Here is an 18,497-nt window from a genome sequence, read left to right on the forward strand (position 1 = left end):
GGGCGGGATATAGCCCAGTTGTAAAGAGCTCGCGGTCGGTTTGGGATCGATCCCCGTCGGTGGACTTAATGGGCTATTTCTCGTTCCAGCCAAAGCACTATGACTAGTATATCAAAGGCCGTGGTATGTGCTATCCTATCTGTGGGATGATGCATATAAAAGATCCCTTGTTACTAATGGAAAAGTGTAGCGGGTTTGCTCTCTAAGATTATATGTTAAAATTACTAAAAGTTTGACATCGAATAGCCGATGATTAATAAATAAATGTGTTCTAGTGGGGTCGTTAAACAACAAAAAACTAAATTTAAGCGTAAGAAATGGGAAGGTGGGGGACGGACCCCCCCCCCCCCCCCCCCCCCCGCGCCCCCGGCAAAATGAACTGGCCTGAAAACTTTTACCATGCATTTCCATCATTCTGCCCTGTTGAATTTTACATCATTTCTAGTTTTATTTTTTTAAAGTATAGATTACCTCAAACCTTTCTAGAACTAACATACACTCGCTGCCAAAACAGTCATTGGACAGTTTCAGAAATTTTATTATTTTAAATATGCCTAAAAAGTCCTACAGGGAAAATTGAAAATAATACATTTACAAAATGATAAATTTTATTTTATCAATATTCATTATGTTTGTTCATATTTACGATTGTAAGTGTAACGAATTATTGATCGGATCGTACAGTTGTTCAGTGTAAGTAATCATTTCATTTCATTTCAGTTTGGTAACGACTGGTGTTTATATACAGTCAAACCTGTCTTAGGCGGTCACACAAGGGAGTAGAGTAAATCGACCGCTTACGACAGGTGGCCGCTGATTACAGTTTGCCACATATACAGTATGTTGTTATTTCTTTTTTTTACAGTCTATGCTGCTAATTAATGGATGTGTGCTCTATAAGTTACTATACATCAACTTTTCACATGTCGCCTCCGTCAGTAATTGGAATGTATTACTTTGACCGGTCTCAATATGTTTGGTTTCTTTTTTTTAAATTTAATTATTACTTCATGCGGTGTATCGTAAGTGAACCTATACATGTCAAGCATAGCTTGCTCATAGGCAATTAGATGCATTCCAGAGTCATACTTTCTTAATTGATACACTGTACAGATGTCGAGATTGAAGGGGTACTAGTATTCCTGAAGGTGTGAAGATCGGTTATTTGCTGCATCGTCTCGCTGTTAAAATTATATCTTTTCTGTAATAGTCAATATTTACTGTAGCCGCTTAATACAGGTATACTAGCAATTTGGGATCCGATTTAGGTGGCCGCTCACCGCGTTAGACAGGTGACCGCTTATTACGAATGTATTTATATTAAAACTCGTTTGGGAGTGAAAAAGTGACCGCTGCTTACAGATGACCGCTAGCACAGGTTTGACTATACATGTATATATTTTCAGCGTATATTTAAAACTATATATAAAAAAACAAAAGTTATACATAATGAAAAATGCATTTTAAAAGTGTTGTATTTACCAGCATTTGTTATGATGCGTTTCACTTGTAGAATGCAGAAATTTGCATTTTTAGGACGTCTAGTTTTTAATTTTTAAAACTTCACGCACTCAATCTCAGGCACAGATCTATAGGAGTACACTTAAAGTCAGTGAGTATGTGTTTGCATGAGTGGTCACGGGGGTATGGTAACTGAACTTGCCTCCATAAGCAGATTTTAGGTGGTTGCACTTTTAAACAACACATTTATTTACATACATATATATATATATATATATATATATATATATATATATATATATATATATATATATATATATACATATTAATACTTATTAGTTGTAACATATCCTTGTAAAACAATGCGTAGTGATTCGTTTGCAATTCTGTACAACTGTTTGGTAATAATGTAAATAACAATACACGTCGTTATCGAAATTTGGGCATTTTCGTTTACATCCTCTAAATTCGGGCAATAATCAGCCTATTACCCACCCACTGCCCCACCCACGTCTCCTCCGTGCATCGGAGCCCGTACCTCTGCAGCGATGTTAATTTTGTTTTGATTGTATACGTTTGGATGTATTGGCAAATTCGAGACTTGATATTACAGAGTAGCCATATCTTAAACGACGTACTTGTCTTTCGACAGATCCAGTCATTCCTCGTGGGTTTGAAGGTTAGTATTCACTGCCCTCTGAATTAATACGGAATCAGCCAAAAGTGGACCAAGGTCTCATGGGGTGGGGAATGTCATTAATAGCTCTGTGTTCGTTGTTTTGGCTCCAAATATGATTTTTAAACTTCTAAATTTCCTAGCGTTTTAGCTCGTGTATTTTCATTTTCAGCTAAACAGTTCCCAGGAATAGATACATTTACTTTTAAATCTAGCTGTCACCCCCCTCCCCCCCCTCACACACACACACAAACTTCCCCACCCACCTATCCCCCTGCACGCTGATGTTGACAAACAGTCAGTAGTTCCGGTAAACAAGACCATGTGGTCATGCAAGACGTGGTCAGGGTCTATATTGCAGATGTAGGGATAGAATATATATATATATATATATATATATATATATATATATATATATAGAGAGAGAGAGAGAGAGAGAGAGAGAGAGAGAGAGAGAGAGAATATATATATATATATATATATATATATATAGAGAGAGAGAGAGAGAGAGAGAGAGAGAGAGAGAGAGAGAGAGACAGAGAGAGACAGACAGAGATACAGAAAGTGGGAGAATCAGACGATGTATATTCCTGCCGAATAACAGTAAATATATTTTTTTATATGCATCCCCACGGACACCAGACAGCACCTACCATGACTGTTCACATAACAGTCGGGAGCTAAAGTTTTGAAACGGGAGAAACAACCAATGAGTCCATCTGTGATAACTGAGTATTAATCCATCATTGAGCTGGTTCTCAAAGCACTGTCAAAAACAAAGACCAATATCTACATTAAAAACACTTTGATATCTTTATTCTTTCCTTTACAGTATGTATCGGCGTGTGTTCGAAATGTACGATTCAGTCTTGATTGACACTATTATAATAATCGTGATGACATCACAGTTAGTACCGACAAGATATGCGAAACTTTTCCCCTGTTATGATTCATGCATTCATTCATTCATTCATTTATACTTATTTTCGTGCTTATATTCAGTTAAGGTTCAAGCACGCTGTCCTGGGTACATACCTCAGCTATTTGTGCTGTTGTCCAGGACAATGGGTTAGTTGTTAGTGGTTAGTGAGAGAGAAGTTGGTGTAGTGACCTTACACCTACCCATCGAGTCGTTAAAACACGCTCTGGGTACACCGGGCTGCGAACCCAGTACCTACCAGCCTTATAACCGATGGCTTAACCTCGACACCACAGAGGTCGGTCCCGGTATGAATGACCGCTGGAGTAATAAATGTACGATTCAGTATTGTTTGACACTGTTATAATAATCTGTCGTCTGCGAGTCGTCAGGTAATCCTTGTGTTGGTTCCTTGACGTGGAGGTACACGTGGTCTTCATCAACACTCGACGGCGTGTTAACATACTGTACAGTATTGTGTTGTAGATGTTCGTAAGTGTTGACAACCTTGTCATCAGTATTATACGAGTTAACATTGTTATTTGTGTTGGCATCAGCGTTATTAGGGTTAACATCACTAATTTCATAATCTCCATCGTCATCTGTAGTTTGATTCTGTTTTGTTGCGTTTTTCCTGCAAAAAAAAAAATCAAATTATACCATAATCATTACAATTATTATTACCATTATCATCATCATCATCATCATCATCATCATCATCATCACAACCACCACCACCTCAGTCATCATCACCATCACTATTACGATTAAAGCTGACCTCAAAATAAGGCAGGATGGGGAGAGGGGGCGAACAAAAATTCATCTGATTTTGACTGTTGAAGATCGATAGTTAGATTACCAGTTGTACAAGCACAGCAGGTAACAAATTTATCTCCTGAAACTAATATCAACATTTACTTTCCTGTTGTTAATTTTGATTATAAAGTAATCAAAATATTTTTTTTAAATAATACTTACACTGTATTTAATAATCAATCCCCTCTGTTAAGCAACAAGACAAAAATAAATTCTCGTGATATTGTGTCCAGGCGACCAGACAGTAACATCCCTTGTTACAATTTTGCTTAGTTTTGTTTACCTTTTAACAAATACGATGACGGCAACAATGACTGCTACAACAATCAGCACGACAGCGCCAACACCGCCCGCTACAGCTGCAACTAAATACAAAACATACATGATAATATTCCTAAAGGTATAATTTACTTGTGAATATAGTCATATCAGTAATTATTACACACCAGTGTCATAACACTTACTCAATATGTAACTAATGTAATACTGGCACGCGCAAACTGGCGCTTTAGTTTGAATGACGTCGATATTCAAATGACGTCACGTTGCATCTCCCAGTAATAAAATACACTGGGTGCACGATGCGTCCTTTTTACGAACGCTAGAAAACATTTAGTGCACAATTGTTGTGTAAAATGTTTTTTTCAAATATTATTAACGTATCTAACCTTGTTTGTACAAAATAGTGCCATTTAAAAGTGTACCATTACGAAATATGGCCATGAATTGTAATTGCAATAAGATGGCTGTTATATTTGGGTCTGTTGTGTACGAAGCCAAAATCGACGTTGCGGCAAGTGTCTGTCGTCAAACTGCTACTCTTTTTTACTTGGGGATTTATTTGAATTTTCCACTCATTCCATTTAAAGCATTGCTTAATTCATCTATGGGCGGGACATAGCCCAGTAGTAAAGCGCTCGCTTGATGTGCGGTCGGTCTAGGATCGATCCCAGTCTGTGGGCCCATTGTCTATTTCTCGTTCGGGCCAGTGCAACACGACTGGTATATCAAAGGTCGTGGTATGTAATATCCTGTCTGTGGGATGGTGCATATAAAAGATCCCTTGCTACTAATGGAAACATGTAGCAGGTTCCTCTCTGAGACTATAATGTCAAAAGTACCAAATGTTTAACATCCAATAGCCGATGATTAATATATTAATGTGCTCTAGTGGTGTTGTTAAACAAAATGAACTTTATATATTTTTTTTTTTTTTTTTTTTTTTTTGGGGGGGGGGAGGGGGTGGGGTGGATGGGGTGGGGTGGTGGGGGCGTCTTATTTTGTTGTTTAATGTTCCGTTTATTTTGTCTCATTGTTACGATCATATAGAAAACCAGTACCTGGGAAATGTTTTTGACCTGATGATGGAACTGTCTTCGTCACGGGGATTGTTTTGGTCACTGATCGTGTTGGTACTGAACTCGTGGATTCTTTTGACTGTGTCGTCATCGGGACTGTGGTCTTGTCTCCTGGTGAATAACACTGGAGACTCAAACTACCTATAGATAGACGAGAATCAGAAGAGAACCTCTATTTATACCACTTTCACGTTAGCATTTTTAGTCCGAGGCAAATCTGGGTGGCGCGTTTACACACGTTTCTACCTTAGCGTACCAAAAGGTTCTGGCAAACGAAACATGTTACCGTTAGATGCCACTGAGTGCTTTTTCTATTCACCTTTTGGCCAAAATACTATTTTAATAGAGGATTTTCTTTCTTTTTAAAATTTATAAAATTAAAAATTAAAAGTTAAGCAACCTCATCTCCTAATATTTGACTACAACTTGGCAACACATTTTGTCTTGTGCTAACTTTACATTATTATAGCATTAAAATTAACATTTAAAACTACTAAGTTACTCAAAAGTACAGTTTCTGACTGCGTTTGTTTAGGTTGTTTGTCGATGATTGCGTAATTAGCTGATACACGTTTAACTATATTATTTGATCCTGTATATCTATATCCACATAACATGTAAACAAAGAATCACTGGGCCAAACCGCAGACTTTGGATGTGAATTGCTTTAGGGCAGTAATTTGCATTTTTGTGGAGAAATCAATATATGAGTGTAGAGGTAGACATGTGGCTGTACCAGGAATGATATTTCATAATGGAGCCTATGATTCGAAATTACCATAATGTTAAACATTTGAAAGCTGCCAATTCAACGGTACTGTAGTTCAATCAAACAGACGAAACATCTCAGAAGAAAACAAATACTTGCCGCTCGACAAAGCTTTCTGAAATTATTGATTTTTTTATTTTAGACTCCTGTCACAAAAAACATCTATGGAAGGACTCATGCCAGAAACTATTTTATTGTCGTATCATTACACATTGTTTCAATCACCTAATTGTTATCAAATGTTTGTACCTGAGCCAGCTGTAATGTAGACGTTGATGCAATACGTGATTTTCACACTGTGTGTCGCACTTGTTTGCAGAATAATTGAGGCCCCTTTCTCATCAACATTGTGGTGATGCGCTAGTACGTTTCCACCAGTTCTGCAATTATACATCAGTGTCCTTTGTTGCCGGTTTAGCTGTATACTTAACTGTGATCCACACATTTTCTCTGGAAGTGAAACCGGACTAATTCCAATCCGAAGTAGTGTTGTTGTCTGAAGTGAACAGTTACAGGTGATGTCTGTGTTGCCAGGTACGAATCCGTCAAGAAACACTCCTTGTACATCGCTGATTGATTCATCTGAACACAGGTGTACCACTAAAATAATAATAATAATATAATTAATAGTACTTAGTTTTACATGTACCTCATACATATTTCAAGTTTAAGGATGGTTCACATAGCGGTACTGGTTGAAATAAAATTGCATACATTTATTACGATTGGTCTTATTTATTGTACTATTTAAAGTTACGTACAGTTCGAGCTTTGACCAAGCCTAACATCAGTTTCTATTGAAAACATATTACCTCTGAACTGCACTTTCTTCTTCGTGTTATATCTGTATTCTTAGACACAGTGTGGACAAATATTCAACACTTTAACAGAACACACAGAGTTGCATCTAATTATATATGACAAATTGCAAAGGGTATTTTTCTAATGAATGTAATAACTTTTAAATGTCCACAGTAGAATTGCTATACATTAGGAAAAACGTTATTATCATGGAACCTAAATGTTATGTTGAAGGCATTTCTTATAAATGATGTCCTTTCCTAAATAAATATAGTGAAAAATAATAATATTCATGTTACTTGTCAAAAGGTTTAATGACTACATACTTCAAAATAGTAAACAAATGCAAATGTATACATATCCAAAGTCGTATATAAATACTGGTAAATAATAATAATAATAATAATAATAATAACATAATTTTATAACACAGATATGGATATTTTGTTGATTGTCGATAATCTATAGAAGAAACCTTCCTTTTCTTTCAAAGCAACACATTTTGGTGATATTTAGCTAAGTTGTAGAACTATTAGTACAGAGCACATACATGTATTTTTAAAAATATTATCCAACATAGGATATTTAATTCTCTTTGTTGCGTCAATAGCATCAGTCGTCGGGCTATACGGTGCACTATTCATAACTTAGTGCATTAAATCCCACGATTTCTGTTTATAAAATTGGATTAACATACCTGGAAAGTAAGTAGGCTGTGTTGATTCTATTGGGCAAGCCTTATCAGCTGAAATAACACAAACAAAATATAATATAATAACAATACATAATGTGTGTTTATCTTAACATGAAGTACAAATTGGCCGGATTATTGTTTTAACACTTATTGGACATAAATGCTGTAAAAGTAAAAAAAATTAAAATAAAACGTGCTTCTTTTTGGTAGTATTATTTTATATATAGATAATTTCCTAATGTGTACGTGGTTTTCATGATATACACCGAGGGCGACGTTATTTAAGTAGTGATGGTCTCACACTTATCAGTTTATATATCCGACCATCAATCGCCTTTCAGAGACCAGGTCCAAATAAGTGGCAATGGGTATTATGATAATTTATGTATCGAGAGATATCGTCAAACGGGTATTCTATGCCATTATACGTATCATAATCTCATATTTACAACAGTGACTTCAATAATTAAAAGAGAGAGAGAGAGAGAGAGAGAGAGAGAGAGAGAGAGAGAGAGAGAGAGAGAGAGAGAGAGAGAGAGAGAGAGAGAGAGAGAGAGAGAGAGAGAGAGAGAGAGAGAGAGAGAGAGAGAGAGAGAGAGGAAATATGTATACCAAGGTAGTTTATATTCCAGTCATTGGACACTGGTTTGGACAGGAAAACCAAATAAATAATAATCATCGAGAAATATGGATCATCTCAGTGTAATGAAGGTAATTTAGTGCATCCCCTTTTTACAACTATGGACAGAGTGGTCAACATAACTTGTCCAGGACAAGAGATCAGTGTTTGCCGATTGACAACGGACATTTACGGAACGTACCGAGCATATCGGTGCAGGTACAGTCTTAAATATAAAATACTACACAAGGTTTTGTTAGATAAAAAAAAAAATTTCGACACGGACTAACTTTCCGGTATCTAATATAACTAAAGCAAAGTCAGATATAAATAAACTTCTCAAGTATTTGCCGTCTGAACCCCTCTATTATACATAATCTAAAACTATTTCTTAACAGGACATGCAATATGAACTGAAGCAGAACAGAGTATTTTTCACTGAGGTAAACATTTAAACGGCACTTATAACCTAGCTCCTAGTACGACTATTCTTATATAATCCAGTGTCGATGAAAGAAAATGAATTTTAATATGTATCTTTTGTCTGCAGTCTTTTTATTCTGTTAACTAGTGCACAGCTCAGCTCAAGTAACTTCGTATAGCAAGCGAACATGTTTGACGTTTGTGAATACTGACCGGAGATCCTGTATCACATACTGATATGGACTGCATTAGGGATTGGGTGGGGGGGGGGTGGGGGGGGCAGCAAGCCGATTTTGCAACTACTTACGTTTTGGCAACGGCCTACGCCCTAACACAATTGCCTATGCGCATATTTAGTTCCAATACTCCAGGCAACACCTTCGCGCACAACTGAAACCCCACCATAATTTGTGAAACGTCTAGACGCTCTTCTGTCACATATTAAGGTTTAATTAATTGGTGACGTCTGCCTTGTAAACATTAACATGGTCTCTACATGGTACGACATGCCATTCAGACCAATTACTGTGATTGCAACTATGATATTTTTGCCTTTCTTGGACACATCCGTGGGAAATTCAGAGAATGTGCCTAAAACAGACGTGCTTGAACCTTCAGTGGATGTAAGCACGTTACAAATGGTTGATTGATTGATTATCATATTTTGCGAGCAATCAAAAATAAAATGTATTTTAATTGTTACCTATAGTGCTGCAGGAAGTCTTAATGGGTATACCATGACAACTATATATAAGTGTGTGATACGTGTATAATACATGTTTTACAGATACGCGTCCTCTATCCATCGACGTCAAAGTCGGAGAGAACACTTCTCTGACACAATGCAAAATCTACTGTAAGGTCTGAGTGACATTACTATCACCAAGAGATTTTGCTATTTTCAAAATTCTGCCCATTTTCAACTCTACCCTCCCCCCCCTCCCCCCCCCCCCATCCCGAGTCAAGCCACCGATCTTATCGGAGGCAGGACTCGGAATGGGCGTGTTCGAAACCCTAGTGGTATATGGGCACGTTAAACTAGATATCTATCTATCTATCCAAGAGTTGTTTCACAATAATAACTCATTGTTGCATGTTAGAGATGGAAATAACCTACAATCCACATTGTAACTTCTGTATTAATATGTCCACAGTATGCATTGATCAAAAAGAAGAAGTTTGTTTTGTTTAACGACACCACTAGAGCACATTGCTTTCTTAATCATCGGCTATTGGATGTCAAACATTTGGTAATTTTTACTTATAGTCTTAGAAAGGAATCCCGTTATATTTTTCCATTATTAGCAAGGAATCTTTTATATGCAACATCCCATAAACAGGATGGTACATACCACAGCCTTTGAAAAACGACAAATATACCAATGGGCCCACCGACGAGGATCGATCCGAAACCGACCGCGCATCAAGCGGGCGCCTTACCACTGGGCTGCGACCCGCCCCGTACATTGATCAAGTTTGTCAGTGTACATATCTGTCTTTCCTATTATAACACATTATTTGTCATATCATTTTGTAAGTGGCTGCGATTAGTGTTAAGCGATCTGAGTCATAATTCACTAGACTCTCGTATCTTTGCGATCTCGCATTGCAAAAAAGTATTACAAGGACGATGCAATGTTACTTAAAAGAGCTTAAGGGAGTTTTGTAAGCTAGGCTCCTGTGCTCCATTCCACAAAGCAATCTTAGCACTAAGATCACCTTAAGTGTATAACTACCTTATGTACTTGAGATGATCTTAGCGCTGAGATCGCTTTGTTGAACAGGGTCATGGGTCTAACACAGTTTTTTTAATAATTAGAAACACCATTCCATATACATGTACTACATATATCAGGGTATTCAAAAATACCTTCATACCTTTTGGACCTTTTCGATTAAATAAAATCCCCGTATCTCTTGGACTAACTTAAACTGCAGAGTAGTATAGGGTATAGTCGGTGTCATTAATGACTGAACAGTTTGATCAATCTAATAATTAATCGAAAGGTATAACCGTTGTGATAACTGTCTTTTTTTTTTTTGACCTTGTGTCGTACCTTTTGCTTTGCTATGCTTATTTTTCAATTTTTATTTTGCTGTTGTTGTTTATTAATTTTATTAGTTATTTTTCTTTTAGGTTTTGTTTTATTTTGTTTGCTTGTTGGATTTTAAAAATATTTGTTTCGTTTTGTTTTGTTTATTATACATGATTGTAATGTTTTCTAGGTTTTATCGTTTCAATAGCTCGAACGGTTGTTTGTTTTCTCTCATTTATTTTCATTTGTTGCGAGAGTATTGAAAACCAGTACCTGGGAAAGGTTCTTTACCTGATGGTGTATCTGTCTTCGTCACGGGGGTTGTCTTGGTCGTTGACTGTGTCGTCATCGGGACTGTGGTTTTGTCTCCTGGCGAATAACACTGAAGACTCAAACTACCTATGGATAGAAAAGAATCAGAAGTATAAAATGTTAGTATTGGAATTGGTTTGTAAAAGTCAAATCTATTGTTATTAATGACGAATGTTGCAGCTATAAATTAATTATCATTAACAAATGTAATACGTAGTGAACGTGGCCAAGCAAAACGTTTCATTTGTCTGCGTCTGTGTATATAATCGGAAATGTATTTTGGAAGCTGATTACAATACACTATATGTTTAATCTTTAAAACTAATCAATCAATATTGATGGTCTTATTCTCCCCTATGCTCATGTCCTTAAGCAACGTTTTTTTTGTTGTTGTTTTTTCACTGAATATATAAATATGTTTGTCATTGAATCACTATCTACAATAGCAAGATACGAAAACTAGACACATTTCTAAATTTTAGGCCACTAACCAAAACTATAGCTCACGTGACATAAGCTTAACTCGACTCTTCAGATTAGATTTGAAATAACACATTCTTTAAATCGTTCGTTTCTGTACAGTATATATATACAAATATAGGTTACCCAAAGTACAGCCTTCTGTCTTTATACAGCGAGATCGATCCAGCAAGTGCTCCACACCTGGCGCAACAAAGGCCGTGGTATGTATTATCTTGTCTGTATGATGGTGCATATAAAAGATCCCTTGCTGCTAATCGAAAAGAGTAGCCCATGAAGCGGCAACAGCGGATTTCCTCTCTCAATATATGTGTGGTCTTTAACCATATGTTCGACGCCATATAACCGTAAATAAAATGTGTTCAGTGCGTCGTTAAATAAAAACATTTCCTTCCTTCCTAAAACAGCGAGAGTAACATTAATATTGTATGATTCTGACTGCGTTTTCCTAGATTGTTTGTTGACGATTACGTAACTACCTAATACACGTTTAACTAGATTGTTCGATTATGTACATATATCCATATAATATTTAAGCAGGGCAAAACTGGGCCGAGCATAGGATTTTGTCAGTGAATTGCTTTAGGGCAGTATTTTTCAGTTTTGTGGAGAAATGAATATAATATAAATGTATTTAATGTATTGTAGTTGGTAGAGGTAGCCATGTAGCGCTACCAGGTATGGTATTTCATAATCTGGCCTATGAATCGAAATTACCATAATGATTTAAACATTTTAAAGCTTCTGGTTCAACAAACAGAAAAGGTGCCAGAAAGAGAGCTTTAGCATACTGATTTTCTTGTGTCTCGTGTAAAAAGGAAACATCTAAGAAAGGACTCTGTCCAGAAGAGATTTTGTCATTAAACTAATATTCTTATATCAAATGTCTGTACCTGATCCACTGTAATGTAGAAGTTGATGCAGTAAGTGATATCCACGCTGTGTGTCGCACTAGTTTGCAAAGTAACTGAGTACCCTGTCTCATCAATATTTCTCCGTAACGTTACATTCCCACCATTTCTGCAATTATATTTCACTGTCCATTGTTGTTGAATTCGCTGTATAGTTAACTGTGATCCACACATTTTTTCAGGAATTGAAACCTGACTAATTCCAATCTGAAGTGTTCTTGTTGCCTGAAGTGAACATTTACAGGTGATGCCTATGTTGCCAGGTACGAATCCGTCAAGAAACATTCCTTGTGCATCGCTGATTGAATCATCTGTACACATGTGTATCACTAAAATAACAACAACACCAACGACAAAAACAACAATAACAACAACAAACAACAACAACAATAATAATAATAATACCACTACTACTACCACTACTTACTACTACTACTACTAATAATAATACCACCACTACTACCACCACCACCACCACCACTACTACTACTACCACGACTACTACTACTACTAAAAATAGCAGCTGTAATAGTAACAGTAATAGAAATATTAGTTTCATTAGTAGTAGTAGCAGTCGTAGTAGTAGTAGTAGTAGTAGTAGTAGCTGTAGCAGCAGCAGCGGGGCAGAGTGTCGTAATGATGGTGATAATCGTGGTGGTGGGTATGGTGTTTGTAGTAGTAGTAGTAGTAAAAATAGTAGTAGTAGGTGGTGGACATTTTTACTTGTCCACTTTACAACCATTGAGGTACATTTTGCTTGTCCGAACAGATTTGCACGGACAGACAGACTGACGGACAAGTTCTTATTTCGAACATTGTGGTGGTGGTAGTGTCGTTTTTGTAGCAGTTAATTAAAACTGTTGACTGGATATCAAACTGGCTGAAGAGTTTCGAAGCAGCAGTTCATGTCCCAGCTAAACTGAAAGGCCACTCATTTTAAGCTGTGTCATTAATTCACACAGACCAGTAAGGGGTTAAACACGCATAAACTATCTCTTTCTGTTTGCCAGTTTATAGGACCATACATTCGTACCGAATATCACCAGACCAAAATATTAAGATACTGTGATTTCGTTTACAGTCGTTTGCCCACACTAATGAACATTCTTACATGTCAGTGGTGCTGCATGATAACATCCGTCTTTTTTTGTAGGTTAGACATTACAAAATAACAACGACAGACAATCTCTCAAGTGCTGACTCTTTTGTGAGAACAATGAGAGTTTGGTGAGGATGTTCGGAAATGGCTCAGTGACTGTTTAGATCTGGTTGAGGCAGAAGTCAGATATCATAATAGTCAACGTTGTTATGAAGCGTAATTAAAACACATGGACCTATGGCTTGGGGCATACATCACTGATTCCAAGTTGAAGTTGTTTATTGCTTTAAGTTATATACAACTTATAAGCTTTATAATAAAACACAAATTATAATAAATACATATTTACAATGTTTAACAATGGTGGGGACCGCTTTAGCACTATCTAAAATATATTCATGCATGAAAAGTAAATACATGTCTAAAATAAGCAAAATAAAACATACACACATGCATGCTAAATAATGGCGTAGATAGCAATAAAGGAGATATTAAATATAAACGCATCACGCGCGTAAGGAAGGAAATGTTTTATTTAACGACGTACTCAACACATTTTATTTACGGTTATATGGCGTCGGACATATGGTTAAGGACCAAATAAATGTTGAGAAAGGAAACCTGCTGTCGCCACTTCATGGGCTACTCTTTTCGATTAACATCAAGGGATCTTTTACATGCACCATCCCACAGACAGATGGAGTTAGCAGCGTTAAAATGGTCGCTTATAGCAAGGGTTGTGGAACAGGGGAACGCAGACGTCATGGAACACAACACACTTTTCACTGTTACTCTGTTCAGAAGACTTGAAATGGCGTGTTTTAACACCCGACATTCAAAATGTTCCCGGGGAAGCATGTCCCTCCCTCCCCACCCCCCGAAGGTTCGGGCCCACAAATACATGTATTTTCATTCACAGACATTCACCCCATCCCCATCTAAAACTGCGGTATCAAATCCTTTTCATCCAAATTGCAGAAATATTTGTACAGCACACAGACGTGTATTTTTCAATATTCTGCAACACTGAACAACATCAATCGCTTATCAATCGCTTATCAATCGCTTATCATAATGTGTTGTGTAAAATCTTACGTGTTCTCTTTGATAAATTGTATAACGTACCTGGGAAATTAGTTTGTTGTGTTGATTCAATTGGGCAGGCCTTGTCAGCTGAAATAACACAAACATAATACAAATGTATAATATAATGTGTTTGGTTACCTTAAACATAGAAATTGGCCGGCTTATTGCTTTATCATTTATTGTACATGCACACGTTTTAAATTACGTCTATAGGATAAACGTGTAAACTGTAAAAGTATGGATTTAAAAAATAAAATGTAGTTGTTTTTAATGATATTACACCATGGGTGATGCGATATGTATCGATGGAGTCAGAACAAAACAGAACAGTTTATTCATCCGACCATCAGTTGCCTTTTAAAGACCGAATAATTGGGGATGGGGAATTTTGAAGTTAATATTGTGCGCCGCCTTTTCACAATTGTTAGTAAAAAGGAAGGATGAGCATTCGTGGATTTTGGGTGTATGTGTATGCAGGTATATGTATGTGTATGTGTATGTGTATGTATGTGCTTGTGTTCGTATGCGCCTGTGTGTTTTAAATACCACGCGGATCCATCACCCTCTATTAAACAGGTTAGCCAGGGGCATTAGCTCCTTATCTACCGTGACACATGCATAATCTGAACATATTGCTTAACAATACTGAATAGGACAGGTACTGTTACTAAAGCTGAATTGAGTAACCTCGCCGAACCAAACATTTGACAGACAACTACACACCCCAGTGCACCTAGTCATATATGCAAGTGTTGAAAATGAATTCAATAGGTATCTATTACTGTATTCTGTTAACTAGTGCACAGCTAAGGTAACTTTACTTTGCAGGATCTCGTGTATATATTGAGGGAGGAAACCCGCTGTAGCCACTTAGCAGCAAGGGATCTTTTATATGCACCATCCCACAGACAGGGTAGTACATACCACGATCTTTGATATGCCAGTCGTGGTACACTGGCTGGAACGAGAAATAGCTCAATGGGCCCACCGACGGGGATCGATCCCAGACCAACCGTGCATCGAGCGGGCGCTTTACCACTGGGCTATGTCTCGGCTCTTTTTTTCTAGGTGTACATTTAAAAATGATATGTTTGAAAAACATGCCCTATTTCTTTGTTACTGGTGTTGAAGAGCGGATGTTTGCTTAGTGGTTAGACGATGTAGTTTGTGAAGGGATCGGTCGATGTTTGTAAACTCGTCGGGTTTAAAAAAAGGAAAAGAAAGGAAAGGAAATGGTTTATTTAACGACGCACTCAACACATTTTTTTTACGGTTATATGGCGTCAAATATATGGTTAAGGACCACACAGATATTGAGGGAGGAAAGCCGCTGTCGCCACTTCATGGGCTACTATTTTCACTTGGCAGCAAGGGATCTTTTATATGCACCATCCATTAGACAGGATAGCACACACCACGGTCTTTGATGTACTTGTCGTGGTGCATTGGCTGGAGCGAGAAATAGCCTAAATGGGCCCACTGATGGGAATTGATCCCAAATCGACCGCGCATCAAGCGAGCGCTTTACCACTGGGCTACGTCTCGAAGGAATGAACATTGTGTTTTACGGTGCAGTTAAAATTAAGATATTTGTCTTATATTGTAAATATGAATTTATATTGGGGGTGGGACACCCATAAATATATAATGTGGAGGGGAAAATATGTGATTGAAAAACCAAAGTTAAAAATAAAACAAACCCTTTTGCTCGCTCTCTCTCTCTCTCTCTCTCTCTCTCTCTCTCTCTCTCTCTCTCTCTCTCTCTCTCTCTCTCTCTCTCTCTCTCTCTCTCTCTCTCTCTCTCTCTCTCTCTCTGATATGCACTTCACCCAGGTGTCAGTTCAGCATGTCCAATAGGTGTCCATTCCGATATATCCACCAAGCCTTATTTTATGACAATCCATTGTACTTTATCTTGCCACGTGACTGTTTGAACACTTTCTCAGTAACATTTAAAGGGAGGACAAACTCAAATATGAGCCTGATGTGTTGGAAAGATGCATACCCGGACGACCAACACATACTGACACTTTAAGAAATGAAAAACGCGTAATTTTTGAGTTAATAAAAAAACGTGATTATTCCCGTGATTATTCCTGCTAACTGGGAGCAGCCATTTTGTTTCGTTTTTGTGACGTCCGATGGTATAGCGTGAGGCGAAGTGACGTCAGCTCCGTCCAACGCCTCTATGCACAGTGTAAACAAACGCTCTAATTTACGACAAGGCCCTTCGCTTTCATCAACCTGTCTTGTAAAACAACATAAATGACTTGATAGTATAATAAACTATTTAACTAAATATATTTCAATTTGCATGAATAGAACGAAATGGAGTTAAAAATCCAAAGAAAAAAATGCATATTATTGGGCCTATTGGTAGGGTACGTTCGAACAAAAACCACCACTCACTATACCTGAGTGATAATTTTCTATTCTTTGGGACTGCGTAATTGGTCAGTTTTGTGATTTTAGATGGGGAAAGTCTACTTAATCAAGGGTTTTACAGAATCACTTGCAGTAATAAACCTGCCAATCAGGAACCACAGGTACAGGCTAGGGAAAGAAAATACCAATTAACCAAGAAAACACTCCGATTATTATTTCAGTACGTGGGTTAATTTATGTACAAAACATAAGATAGTTATATTTCAACACTTTCACAATGGTGGTTTATTTTGTATTGAAAAATAATATATACTTGGTGCTGGCTTACTGGGATGGATATTATTACAGAAAATTGCGATGCATCCGCAAAAATCGGTTATGTTTTTTTTCTTCAGTTCGAAGACTAATTCCTGACATGACACGTTAGGTATTACGTAACCACCCGCTCGCCAGAGGGCGTATTCACTGGGATGGTACAAAATAGCTGCGCCCGTTATATAGCCGTCACATTTAAGCGTTTTATTAATTAACTATACGATTATACTTGTTGATATTAAGCAATAATGTGCATTATATATTGTTGACAATGCATAGTTGACCCCTACTTTAAAAATGATTCTCTAAGATTTGTTTTTTGTTTTCGTATTTTCCTAATTTTATTTCCATTTCAAGCACTGAAAGCATTTACAAATATTTATAAATGATACATATGCAGTAGAAAGCAAATAATTCAGCTAAACCAATAAGTTACGCAAACACAAACACACACACACACTAACTCACCACACAAGTTACGCACACACACACACACACACACACACACACACACACACACACACACACACACACACACACACTCACACACACACACACACACATACACACACACACTCAACACACAACACACACACACACTTGTAATTGGATCACTCTAAAATAAAACACAACACAAATATTTCACTAATAAAACATTCACACACAACACACACACACACACACACACACACACACACACTCCACCAGCAACGAAACCATTTGTAATTGGATTCTAAAATAAAAACAAACAAAATTTTTAACTTTCTGGGTTTTTTTCTTTATTTTTCTCAATCTGGGTCTGTACCCGAGATCAATATAGCCACAAATAACAGTATAACAATCAAACCAAAATCATATTTTCATGATATTTGTAACAATTTTAGTTTAATTTAAAGTTTAGTTTAATTTAAGTTTTTAATTGAGTTTTATTTTGGAGTGATAAACGGGAGCTGAACATTGAATAACGACTGACTTTCATTAGACCTTATTCATCTTTGAAGAGCTCCTGGGTTCGCAAACACAGGAAAACAATGGGGCAGTGAAAGTACAAAACCAACAATTGTACATAAAAGATATAACAAAACAAAAGAAAATACATTTTCACAGCCGTATGCTCATAACAATTGGTAACAGTGTAGTTATATTAATACTGATAAAAAAACAAAAAACCCAAAAAAAAACCCAAACCAAAAACCCACAAAACAACAACAACAACAAAAACCCCCAAAAAAAACCCACGTTGTTTGCTTTGTTTTACTTAAAAATGCATTATAAATGTAGAATAATGAAATTTACATTTGAACTCCGGCTAATGGATGTCAGACTTTATGACAAAT

General features: G+C 36.9%; 1 protein-coding gene across 1 annotated transcript; it reads right to left on the bottom strand.

Annotated features, from left to right (window-relative positions):
* Positions 1–3,215: 3,215 nt before the first annotated feature.
* On the bottom strand, positions 3,216–12,692 carry LOC121390013. Its single transcript, XM_041521709.1, has 7 exons — positions 12,258–12,692; positions 10,864–10,971; positions 7,498–7,545; positions 6,249–6,599; positions 5,213–5,371; positions 4,156–4,237; positions 3,216–3,690 (listed from the first exon to the last, which is right to left on the bottom strand). Exons 2-7 carry the CDS (start codon positions 10,919–10,921, stop codon positions 3,399–3,401), a joined length of 990 nt encoding a protein of 329 aa, XP_041377643.1. The 5' UTR covers positions 10,922–10,971; positions 12,258–12,692; the 3' UTR covers positions 3,216–3,398.
* Between the last annotated feature and the right edge of the window lie 5,805 nt (positions 12,693–18,497).

This window comes from Gigantopelta aegis, chromosome 15, assembly GCF_016097555.1.
Source record: "Gigantopelta aegis isolate Gae_Host chromosome 15, Gae_host_genome, whole genome shotgun sequence".
Classification (NCBI taxonomy): Eukaryota; Metazoa; Mollusca; class Gastropoda; order Neomphalida; family Peltospiridae; genus Gigantopelta; species Gigantopelta aegis.

Excerpts from the sequence above, each read along its gene's own strand:
- LOC121390013 (XM_041521709.1), bottom strand. The coding sequence starts at position 10,921 with ATGACGACACAGTCAACGACCAAGACAACCCCCGTGACGAAGACAGAT. Across the intron at positions 7,546-10,863 it reads GAAGACAGATACACCATCAG|CTGATAAGGCTTGCCCAATA; the intron begins GTAAAGAACCTT and ends GTGTTATTTCAG. Across the intron at positions 3,691-4,155 it reads GTCATCGTATTTGTTAAAAG|GAAAAACGCAACAAAACAGA; the intron begins GTAAACAAAACT and ends TTTTTTTTGCAG.